General features: G+C 47.6%; 1 protein-coding gene across 1 annotated transcript; it reads left to right on the top strand.

Moving 5' to 3' along the window:
* The first annotated feature begins 638 nt into the window (after window positions 1–638).
* On the top strand, window positions 639–9,359 carry LOC100666783 (cytochrome P450 2A13). Its single transcript, XM_003420788.4, has 9 exons — window positions 639–1,076; window positions 1,349–1,511; window positions 2,653–2,802; window positions 3,029–3,189; window positions 4,141–4,317; window positions 6,185–6,326; window positions 7,116–7,303; window positions 7,825–7,966; window positions 8,512–9,359. The coding sequence occupies exons 1-9, from the start codon at window positions 897–899 to the stop codon at window positions 8,691–8,693; spliced, it is 1,485 nt and encodes a 494-aa protein (XP_003420836.1). The 5' UTR covers window positions 639–896; the 3' UTR covers window positions 8,694–9,359.
* Window positions 9,360–12,788: the final 3,429 nt, after the last annotated feature.

Here is a 12,788-nt window from a genome sequence, read left to right as displayed (position 1 = left end):
TAAGGATTAGGACAGGGTCCCGGTGGGACTCTTTGTAAATTATAACCTTTGAAACAGGTGGGATGTTTTGGTACCATACTGGAAGTTGTAATTTCCCAAGACTTGGCCAGTCCCTCTGCCAGAGACCATGAGTTACTCTTCTCCAATTCTCTGGCAAGTTCCAGTGAAACGTGACTCTGTCACTCTACCTTCCCCCACTTCTTTCCCAACCAGAGGTGGACAGTGGAGGTTCTATGGCACCCACTCTGTTCTCACTTTGAGGCTTCATTGAGGATTCTGGGCATCAAGAGACAACACTGAATCCAAGAAAAAGGAGGTCAACACCTGGGGTCCAAGGCTGACTCCAGGACACTGCTGGGCTCTCAGGAACTCCACATCCACAACCATCAGTCCTTCCTCATTCCAAGACCCTCAAATCCATGTCCCTGGAATCTCCCCTCCAGAGACCCTTAAATCTACATCTCTTATTACAAAAAAAAAAATCCACAGCCACACATCCTGTCTCACTCCAATACCCTTGAATCCATATCCTTGGAGTCTTCTCTTTTGAGACTCCTAAATCCATCCTGAGACTCCAAATGCAAAGCTGAGGGGCTCCCCTGTGCAGATACACCAAAACATTCAGTTCTGGAGTTTATTTCCTCTCCCCCAAAATTTAAAGGCCCTGGTATTACAAATTCAGTCTTGGGTCCCACTCCCTGTTAATCTGCCCTGAGTTTCGCCTCCTCCCTTGCTGGCTGTGTCCCAAGCTAGGCGAGATGCAGGGTGGGAGGTGTAAGTGGGAGGGGAAATGAGATAATTACATAATCAGGACCAAAGTCCACCCCTCTCCCCAAGTAGTATAAAGGCAAGTCACCCCAAGCCATCCATATTCGATCATCACTCTCACTGCCACCATGCTGGCCTCAGGGATGCTTCTGGTGGCTTTGCTGGCCTGCCTGTCTGTAATGGTCTTGATGTCTGTCTGGCGACAAAGGAAGCTCTGGGGGAAGCTTCCCCCTGGGCCCACTCCCTTGCCTTTCATCGGGAACTACCTGCAGCTGAACACACAGCAGATGTACAACTCCCTCATGAAGGTGTCATGAAGCAGGGTGATGGGTGTAATGGGGTCAGAAATGGGGAAGACTTTGTGGTAGGGGACTGACCAAACTGGACCAGAGTCCTAGGACAGGGGAGTTTTGAAGGTTCCATATCAGGGGCCTAGCCCGGAAAAACCAGATGTTGGGATGTTCAGCCACTTGACTGTTAGAACCTGGGGAAAATGGACCCCAGTTTCCAGGGTCTGGGTACAGGGCCAGGTCAGAAGCAGGGGCTCCTACCTCTAACCACTCTCACCCACCTCCACCAGCTCAGTGAGCGCTATGGCTTGGTGTTCACGGTCCACTTGGGGTCCCGGCGGGTTGTGGTACTGTGCGGATACGACGCTGTGAAGGAGGCTCTGGTGGACCAGGCTGAGGAATTCAGTGGGCGAGGCGAGCAGGCCACCTTCGACTGGCTCTTCAAAGGCTACGGTGAGGAGACCCCGGTAGGGATGTGGTCAGGCAGACCCAACGGCCTCAGTTTCCCCAGCTTCTCCCCTTAACTAACCTGCCCATTCCAGAGTGTGGAAGGCCCCTCCCTCAGGTCTTTTGGCTCCCCATCCCTGCTCCCTGTGGCCTCTCCCTGGTCTGTCTCTAACCTGTTTTACAGTTTCTGTGGTTCCATTTCTCCCTGCCTCTCTCTGTCTTTATCTCCCTGTTTCTCTCTCAAAAGATGTCTCTTCTTTCTGTGTATCTCTCCATCTTTTAGTAGAATCTCTTGGTATTTCTGTTTGGGAGCCCCGGACCTCTGTATAACCCATAGCTATTGAGTGGATTCCAACTCATAGCGACCCTATACCTTTGTCTTTCTCTGCTTCTGTATTCTCTAGTGTTTCCCTGCCTCTTTCTCTCTCCTTCCTCTGTCTTAGGATCTTACACTAAGATCTTAGGTGGGGCTGGATGGAAGTATATATCTAAGTTTTCAGGTGGGTTAAGTGTGAGGGTATCTGTCCACGAATTTAGGGGAGATCGATTGGGGCGTACATCAAGGTCTTCATCTATTCAAGTGAGGTTGGGTTGATTGATACCTGTCCAGGTGTTTAGGCACTCAGGTAGGCTAGGTTCGAGACACTTGTCCACATATTTAGGTATTTAGAGGATTTGGATTGGGGACTTTCTGCTTCAAAACCCCTGTGTCTGTCTCCTGGTAACAATTGCCAGACCCTGTGCCTCTGTTTCTCTCTCCCTAATTTTTTCTCTTTTCCAGCTCAGTTATAGAATTCTTCACAATTTTATTTCAACCTCTCAGCTCTCCACTATTTCATTTCTCCTCTTCCTCTTTCTGCCGCTCTCTCTTCAGGCAGGAATCTCTGTATATTTCTGTTTCTGTGTTATCTGTCTGGCCTTTCTGTCTCTCTCTTCTGTTTCTCTTCTTCCAACTCGGTCTCTCTCTTTCTGCATCTCTCTGTCTCTGACTCTGAGTTTCTCTCTCTCTTTCTAGTTTGTGGCTCCGTGTCCTTTCTCTGGCTCTGTGTCTGCCCCTTTCTCCCCAACTCTCAGAAGTCGTCTGGGCTGGTCTGTGCCCTGTCCCTGTCCGTCTCTGACCTAGACACCCCTGTACACCCCCCTCCAGGAGTGGCGTTCAGCAACGGGGAGCGAGCCAAGCAGCTCCGGCGCTTCTCCATCACCACGCTGCGGGACTTCGGCGTGGGAAAGCGTGGCATTGAGGAGCGTATCCAGGAGGAGGCCGGCTTCCTCATCGAGACCTTCCGGGGCACGCGCGGTACATGGAGACCCGTTAGTGCTCGGGATGGAGAAGGGAAAAACCCAGCGGGAAGGACCCGTGCGCTCTGGCCCAAGCAGGGAACAGGTTGGGGAAAGGAGTCCAGACTCCCAGCTCTGGGGCCTGATCACTTCAGTGACCTTCTGGAATTCTCAGACTGGCATCAGATCCCAGAGTTGACTCCCCAACCCCCTCTTCCTCCTTCCTCCACTCCTCCCCTCCCCAGGCACCTTCATTGATCCCACCTACTTCCTGAGCCGAACAGTCTCCAATGTCATCAGCTCCATTGTCTTCGGAGACCGGTTTGACTATGAAGATAAAGAGTTCCTTTCACTGCTGCGTATGATGCTGGGAAGCTTCCAGTTCACAGCTACCGCTACCGGACAGGTAACCGTCTCTGCCAGGCACTACCATGCCTCTAGCACAACCTGCCAGCTGCTCCCCCACACAGAGGCAGGTACTCCTCCTCAAGATAGCCCCTACTCAAAACCAGCCCCACTCCTGGAAAACTGAACAGTTGTGCCAGAACTCAGGAGAAGTCCCCAATACCCAGGCTCCAAGGACACCTGGATATCTCAACATAAATGCCCTCAGCACAGCTCTCTCCCTAGGTGTTCCCAGTTCAACTTACCTTAATATCTAGCAGGTGCTGTCTACTCAGCTCACCTCCCAAATACCTAAACACCTGAATCCCTGGTGCTGCAAAATTCAGCCTACCCAAATCCTCTGACACTTATGCAGGTGTCCCCCACCAGAGTATCTAGACAGTGCCTTCCACCCAGTCTACTTAAATACCTGAACACCTGGACAGGTACCCCAATAAGACCCCTACACACCTGTACAGATTTCTCCTCAAGCACCCAAATAAATGTGTCCCAATCCAGCCCACTTGAACAACTACAGAGGTGCACCCTATGCAGCCCACTTAAATATCTGAACACTTGAATAGGTACCCCTGAAACCAGTCCCACTTTACACATAAACACCTGTACAGAAGCCCCCAATCCAAATCCTCTAAATATCTAAATATCTGGACAAGTGTCTCCAACCTAGCCCACCTGAGTGCCTAAACACCTGGACAGATACTTACCAAACCAACCTCCCTTGAATATATGAAACCTGGATGTGTGCCCTTATCCATCTCACCTAAACTCTTGGGCAGGTACCCTCACACATAACTCACCTGTAAACTTAGACATACACTTCCATCCAGCCTCACCTAAATACCTGGACAAGTGTCTTGGACCCAGTACCTTCCTTTCCCTGAGAAAAAGTTCCTCTCCCATTGGATCCTGCCCACTGACTGCTGCCTTTCTTTTCTCCTCTCCCCATCTCCAGCTCTATGACATGTTCTACTCGGTAATGAAATACCTACCAGGGCCACAGCAACAGGCCTTTAAGGAGCTGCAGGGGCTGGAGGACTTCATAACCAAGAAGGTGGAGCAGAACCAGCGCACACTGGACCCCAACTCCCCACGGGACTTCATTGACTCCTTCCTCATCCGCATGCGGGAGGTGCATTCAAGCAGCCAGTGCAAATGATGCGGGGGAGGGTTGGTTTCCAAAGCCAGGCAGAGGGAAATCAATCTGGGGAGCAGCACAGAGACCCATTGAGACTAGCCCCTCATCACAATAATCCCCATAATCTTGATTATAATTAATCACCACTGCTCTATTGACTGAACTCTTACCCATGGCGGGACCTGTGCCTGTGAATCATAATACACCCTCTCCTCACTTACTAACATGATTAGGTTCCAAAGACCGAGTCATTATGCAAAATCAGCATTATGCCAAAATGGAGGATGACCACATCAGATCACAAAATGGAGGATGACTACATCATTACATAACATTCAAATTACATCATTACCTAACTGCCAAATCACATCATTACATGACTGCCAAACCACTGAGAATCATGGTCCAGCCAAGGTGACACATAACCTTAACCATCAAAGTCAGCATTACTCTTGCCTCATACCTCAGCATGCATTACTGGTAGACACCCATCATTAATGTGCAAAATAGTTGGATTCTAGATTTTTTACTGTTGTCATAAATGAGAAACGTCAAGTAATGGGATAGTCAATAAATGAGGAAAAGGAATAGTGTAGTACTATTGCACAACCAGGTTGTCTGGGTGGCACAAGTGGTTAAGCACTGGGCTACCAACTGAAAGGCTGGTGGTTCAAATACACCCAGAAGCTCTTTAGAAGAAAGACCTAGTGATCTGCTTCCAAAGGTCACAGCCATGAAAACCCTTCTGGGGGGCAGTTATACTCTGAAACGCGTGAGGTCGAAATCAGTTGGAACTGACTGAGTGGCAACTGGATTTTTTTTTTTGGGTGGGGGGGAGCCAAAAAAAAAGAAAACCAAATCCGTTGCTGTTGAGTTAATTCCAACTCATAGCGGCCCTACAGGACAGAGTAGAACTACCACATAGAGTTTCCAAGGAGCATCTGGTAGATTCAAACTGCTGACCTTTTGGTTAGGAGCTGTAGCACTTAACCACTACACTGCCAGGGTTTCCTTCTGGCGGGGGAGGAGGGGTTTATTGCCCTACCAAATGCCAGTTGCTATTTTAAGTGTTTTATAGGATTTGCCTATTTAACACAACAGCTCCTTGAAGGATGTTCTGTTGGGACCCCAATTTTGCAAATGAAGAAACTGAGACCCAGGTTGCATAGTGAGTTGTCCGAAGTCACACAGCCAGGAAGTGGCGGAGTGTAGCTCAAATCCTAGGCTCCCGATTCTAAGGTTGGCATTTTCAGTCACCATGCTCTCTTACCTTCTGTACCCTGGTTAGCAGACACATCTCTGTGGACTGGTGACCTGGCTTTACTATGTGATATTGGAAGGTCTTCATCCCCATCTGGTTGCCAGTCTCCCAACTCTGAGAAAGGAGATGGACTTTAAGGAGTCTGAAGTTCAGGATAAAAGGATTAAAGGAGGAGAGCCTCCCACAATAAGCTTCAAGTTTTTTAGTGAAAGGAAGAAGATGCTGTTGCTAAAACTCTGTGTCTCTGAAAATTGGACTTTATCTCTGATGCTCTCTGACTCGGCCTATCTTGCCATCTCTGTCCCTCTCTCTTATGCAGTGTCCCTCTCTAGCCTTCTCTTTCTAAATGTTTCTATCATAAAAAGTGATAATTAAAGGCAGATAGTGAGCCAGGGAAACAGTGTGAAAAGAATACTCGGGGCGGAGCCAGCAGAGCTTGGAGACCAGAGAAAGCATGGTAGATCCACGTCCCTCTTCCCACTTATGGTCTGAAGAAATGAGACCTTAGAGATCTAAGTGAGGTAGGTCCGTAGGGAAAATCCCCAAAAGGCCCTTGAGGAGTGTGGAGTGGGCTCAGCCTGAAACCTCCTCTCCCCACAGGAGAAGAAGAACCCCAACACAGAGTTCTACATGAAGAACCTGGTGCTGACCACGCTAAACCTCTTCTTTGCGGGCACAGAGACCGTCAGCACAACCCTGCGTTACGGCTTCCTGCTGCTCATGAAGCACCCAGATGTGCAGGGTGAGGCTAGAGGGAGCTTTACCTCGGACTCAAAAATTCTCTGAACCCACTACAATGCCCTCATCTCTCTCAGATCCCTGGACCCTCAGACACCCCCTGATACCCAGAAAACCAAAAAACCTGCTGCCATCGATTCGATTCCAACTTATAGAGACCCTATAGGAGAGGGTAGGACTGCCCCATAGGGTTTCCAAGGAACAGCTGGTGGGTTCCAACAGCTGACCTTTTGGTTAGTTCCCAAGCTGTTAACCACTTCACCTCCAGGGCTCCTGCTACCCAGAGACAGGGGTGATATTCAGCTGATAGGCACCAGCTAAGTTTAAAACATTGAAAATGTCTGAACTGCTAGCTCCTGTGCTGAGCACAATGAGTACCAATTGCCCGCTACTCCAGTCCATCCCAGATCCCTTGCACCTTCTCTATGATTCTGGCACAAACAGCTCCCAGGGCCCTGCTCCAGCCACGTGGATGGTCTACATCCATGTCAAAGGTAGGCTGGATGGCAAAAACAGTTAACCATTTGACTAATAGCTGAGAGGTTGGTGGTTAGAACCCACCGAGAGGCACCTTGGAAGACAGGCCTGGCGATCTGCTTCCAAAAGGTCACAGCCTTGAAAATCCTATGCGAAAGTTCTACTCTGCACGAACAGGGTCGCCATGAGCTGGAATCAATCGAACAGCAAGTAACAATAAGAACGGCATCCATATCACACCAGTTTTAAATATTTCAACTATCCTGTCTGTCCTGAGACCTTCAGGTGCCTAAATGCATCCTCCCTCCTCCCCCAGCCAAGTTGCACGAGGAGATTGACCAGGTGATTGGCAAGAACCGTCAGCCCAAGTTTGAGGACCGGGCCAAGATGCCCTACACCGAGGCTGTGATCCATGAGATCCAGAGATTTGCAGACATGATCCCCATGGGGGTGGCCCGCAGGGTCACCAAGGACACCAAGTTTCGGAACTTCTTCATCCCCAAGGTGCTGCTCTGCCCAACCTTCCAAACCTGTGACCCCTGTACCCTTAGAAAATTTCCAGCCCATGTCCACTCCCTCAGTCAAAGACTTTCCCAACCACTTTCAGCCTTCCCATTCTGGAACTCTAATCCCTAATCCCTATATCTCCCTCAAACTTCCTGCCTTGGGAGACATGAACACATGTCCCTCAAACCTCTTGCCTCAGAAGACACAGACTCCATGTCCCCAAGCCTCCTGTCTTAGGAGACACGAACCCCATGTTCCCCAAAGTTTCTGTCTTGGGGAACATGACACCGCATAACCACCAAAATTCCTGCCACAGGAGACACAGATCCCATGTCCCCCAAACTTCTTGTCTCAGGGGACAAAAAATTCAAAGCCTGCAGAGTTCTTTGGAGGATCCTAACTTCCATGCCCCCATTTCTCTTCACTTTTGGCCCCCTAAATCTCCTGACTCCCATGTGCTTTCAGCATGCCCACCCCCCACTTGCCCTTAACAAATCCCCTTTTCTCCTCCCCACCAGGGCACAGAAGTGTTCCCTATGCTGGGCTCTGTGCTGAGAGACACCAAGTTCTTCTCCAACCCCCAAGATTTCAACCCCCGGCACTTCCTGGATGAGAAAGGGCAATTTAAGAAGAACGACGCCTTTGTGCCCTTCTCCATTGGTAAGAGACCACGGGCTGCTACCAGACCACCCCACATACCACCAGGGGCCTCCCTCATCCCAGTCGGTTCCTCTGAGGTATAGCCCAGCATCTTTCTCCAGCCCAGAAGTCCCTCTTCGAAGCTACCCTCGAGCCACCCAGCTGCAACCTCCCTTAATACCAAGCACCTGCACTCAGGCAAAAAGGAAGGGATGATCATACCGTTTCAGAAATGGGGGAAATCAAGGCCCACAGTGAGTCAGAAATTTGTCTAAGGTCATACAACAAAGACTCCAGATTCCTAAGAAGGATATGACGGTATAGCAGCCATATTTGGGAGAAAGCAGCATCTAAAGTTCCCATTGCTAGAGGCTGGCAGAGATCACCCCCATCTCATCTACAGGGGAAACTGAGGCTCTGAGAGGATTACAGTCTGCCCTGAAAGTCTCTCAGGCTACAATATCCAGCCCTTCCTCCCTGGGAGAATGTTGCTGGGACTCTGTAGTAGGGTGACGCAGCAGCAGTGCTGTCGCCTCACCTCCGGGCCTCCCACCTCACCTCTCCAGGAAAGCGGTACTGTTTCGGGGAAGGTCTGGCCAGAATGGAGCTCTTTGTCTTCCTTACCACCATCTTGCAGAACTTCTGCTTCAAGTCCCCGCAGTCGCCCAAGGACATCGATGTGTCTCCCAAACACGTGGGCTTTGCCACTATCCCACGAACCTACACCATGAGCTTCTTGCCCCGCTGAGTGGGCACTAAGACGGGGCCGGGCTAGTGTGAGGGACAAGTAGGGAGAGGGAGGGGTTAGCGGGCAAGGGTAGTGGGTGGGTGAGGCTAAAGGGGGACTGAAGGAAAAGGAAGGGGGACGGTGGTTAAGAAGACAAGAAGAAACAAGATGAGCTCTGTGTGTACACTTGCAAGAGACAGATCCTTCAGAGGTGGGATGGGAGGGAGGAAAACCTTAGAGCTATATTGTGGATAAAAATAATAATAACCACTATTATTTATTAAGCAAGTACTCTGTGTCAGCTCTGTGCTAAAAAGCCTTACATGCTCACATCACGTAAAGCTCACAAATCTACCCTATAGGGAACAGTGTCCATGCCCACTTTACAGGTGACACAACTGAGGTTCAGAAAGTTTAATAACCCTCTATCTAGGTCTCACAGAATGCAAGTACTTGAACCCAGATCTGTGCAGTGATGGCTTGGCATAGCCTGAGTCCTTGAGGCAAATTCTAAAAAGGCACCACTTTCTCAAGTAAAACAACAACAGCTTAGCATATTATTACACAATCTGAACACCTCTATCAAGGGATTTTTCCATTGCTCTGGTGGGCAGCTGGCTAGCCTTCACTACACTCTCGCCCACTCATGAACACTTGGATGCCAACACATACTGTGTGCCCCCACCAGGTAAGACCACTGTATCCGGTTCAGAATTGGATAGGAAGACAGGAATCTGAACTCTTAATGAAGTGGGTGGGGGAGAGAAACACTTCCAGGGAATATGGGAGAACATTGGAGCATGGGCATGGCACAGGACCGGGCAGCATTTCTTTCTGTTGTGCATGGGATCGCCATGAGTCAGGGGCCGAGTCAACAGCAGCTAACAACAACAGCATTTGACAACCCAGTGTCAGAGTCAAACCACATCCACCCATGTGTAGGTGACTTTAAGAGGCTTCCAGAAACCTAGACTCGCGGAATCTTAGAACTGTGGAGAAACAAAACGTTCAAATCTTAAAACTGCAGAGTCCACAATTCAGAATCACAGAATCTCAGATTCCCAGAACCTTAGACTCAGAAACTTAGATGCTTGGAACCATTCGTGCTCAGAATTTTGGCATCAGGGGTTCCTCTGCACACATCTTTGAGAACTGCATTCCTGCCATAGCCAATTGTCAGTCCTCCAAGCTGAACGTTCCCTCTGAGAGAGAGTGGAGTGAGGAAAGTGGGAGCTAGAGCTAGCTGGGCTCTGCCAACAAGAGGCACCTCTAAGGGAAAATAGAATAGCTAGGAGATCTTTGCCCTACAAGGGGGGCGAGGAGAGGGAAGAGAAAGTAAATATTAACCCCCTTAATCTTCAAATTCACCCTGTGAAAGTAGAAAGCATGAGCATATCCAAGCATTATCGGATGCGCTGAGAGAAATTGCATTCCAGCCACCAACACCCAGTCACACTTGTACAAACAGGACCCTCTCAGCTTTGGTGCTCTGAAAGGGCCAACTCATCAACCCAGCAAAGACATCGAGCTGGGGGCTTGAGGGAACAGGAGCCTGAATTCTGGTCTAGGCTCTGCTAATAAGTTCTCGGATGTTCTTTTTCTGTTATCATTTTATTTTTAATTTTATTTATTTTGTTGGTGGTGGTGGTCGGCATTTCAAATCCACCAGCCACTCCTTGGAAACTCTGTGGGGCAATTCTACTCTGTCCTGTAGGGTTGCTATGAGTCGGAATTGACCCGACAGCAGCAGGAATGGGTTGCTGAAAATATACACAACAAAACATACTCTAATTCAACCATTTCTACATACACAATTCAGTGACATTGATTACATTCTTTGAGTTGTGCAACCATCCTCACTTTCCTTTTCCGAATTGTTCCTCCCCCATTAACATAAACTCACCACCCAGTACGTTTCCTATCTAATCTTTCAAGTTGCTGTTGTCAATTTGATCCCATATAGGAAGATTTTGAAAGAGCACAATGCTCAAGGGAGACATTCAAGCTAAATTATTGTTTGGTTTTAACAAGACTTCAGGGAATATTTTTGGCTCAAGGTTTGAAGATTATCTCAGGGCAATAGTTTCAAGGGTTTGTTTAGCCTCCATGGCTCCAGAAATTCTGAATTCTATGAGAATTTGAAATTCTGTTCTGCATATTCCCCCTTTTGATAGAATCTTTGATCAAACTGTTCGGTAATGGCAGCCAGGTACCATCCAGTTTTTCTGATCTCATGGCAAAGGAGGCAGTGGTTCATGGAGACAAGTAGCCACACGTCCCATATCCTCCACCTATTCCTGACTCTCGTTCTTCTTCTGCTGCTCCTGCCTTTTCTGCTGAAATGAAGAGCTGTTGCTGTGATGATATTATTGTGCCTTGAATGACTGCATGCAAGCTTTTAAGACCACTTGGGTATTCTTTTTTGTGGGTGGGGGGAGTGCTTTAGGGTGAAAGTTTACAGCTCAAGTTAATTTCTCATACAAAAATTTATAGGCATGTTGTTATGTGACCCTAGTTGTAATCCCTATAATGTGACTGCACTCTTTCTTTCCACCTGGGTTTCCTGTGACCATTCAACCAGCTCCTGTTCCTTCCTGCCTTCTCATCCTGCCTCCAGACAGGAGCTGCCCATTTATTCTCGTATATCTACTTGAACTAAGAAGCACACTCTTCACATGTATTTTATGTTTTATAGTCCGGTCTAATCTTTGTCTAAAGAGTGGGCTACGGGAATGGCTTTAGTTCTGGGTTAACAGGTGGAATGGGTGGAGCCACCAATCCTCAGGCCCCTGAGGTGGGTAGGTAAGGACCCTAGTGTCAAATGTCACAAATCTGCCACTCGCCCCTAGCTGTTCCAATTGAAGATAGGCTTCAGGTATATACCCTGTTCTACTGTGCTAACGAGGGCCTTCGTGCATTAGTAATCATTTTAACAACCTAACTTTGGTCTTATTGATTTTTGTCTATTTTATGCTGCTTTTGTATTTAATTACTTTCTACATTTTTTTGTTACACTGCTTTTTTGTTTGATGTCTTTACTTTTTCATTTTAATAAGTTGAAACCTTAAATCATTAATTTTCAGTCTTCTTTTCTATTATAGACATTTGAAGCTAAAGCTTTCTCTGTAAACACTGATACAGTTGCTTGTCAAAGGTTCTCATGTATATTTTCATTATCATTTGGTGCAATTATGTTCTATTTTGACCCAGTGATCATTTAGAAGTATAAAGTTTAATATACAGACTGTTAGGAATTCTGTAACTATAATTTTGTAGTTGAATTCTAGCTTAATTCTATTGTGGTCGTGCTCTGAAATTTTTCATCTTTTGAAACTTTTAGGTAAGTATGAGATGGACTGACGCAGTGCCTGCAAAAATGGGCTCAATCATAGCAACGATTGCGAGAGTGGCGCAGGACTGGGCAGTGTTTCATTCTGTTGTGCAGAGGGTCACTATAAATCAGAACCAACTTGACCTAACAACAACAAGAATATATGACCTAATATATGGTTAATTTTGGTAAATTTTCAATGAGTTGTTGCAAGATAAACAACTAGTTGCTTTATAACAATCGAATGATCTACAAGAGGCAACATACCTCACACTGTGTAAAGTGCTGAATACATTAATTAACAAAGTAATTTATAAATAGTAGGGTGTCAGAGCCCTGGCGGCCCAGGGGTTATGAGCTAGGCTGCTAACCAAGAATTTGGCACTTTGAATCCACCAGCTGCTCTTTGGAAGCTCTATTGGGCCATTCCACTCTGTCCTGTAGGGTCATTACGAGTCGAAACCGACTCAATGGCAGTGGTTGTGGTTTTGGTTTGGAATCAACACTCATGGCAATTTGCAGTTATTTGTGGATGTGTGCTGAGTGGTGATGAATTGGAGTCCCCCTATGAGCACATCCCCAGCTGAAGTCGAACAAACCTACTTGTTTAAGCTCTCATACTTAGTTTAAGTGCTCATATTTAGTGCCATTTTTTTTGCATATTTGTGCTTTGTTGTTGTTGTTGTGATCTTGCTATTTAAAATGGCCCTTGAAGGGTAGTCTTGAAGTGCTGTATAATGTTCTCAACTGCAAGAAGGCTGCAATGCTCTTTACAAAGAAAATGC

This window comes from Loxodonta africana, chromosome 11, assembly GCF_030014295.1.
Source record: "Loxodonta africana isolate mLoxAfr1 chromosome 11, mLoxAfr1.hap2, whole genome shotgun sequence".
NCBI lineage: Eukaryota > Metazoa > Chordata > Mammalia > Proboscidea > Elephantidae > Loxodonta > Loxodonta africana.
This window is presented reverse-complemented; position numbering and strand designations above follow the sequence as displayed.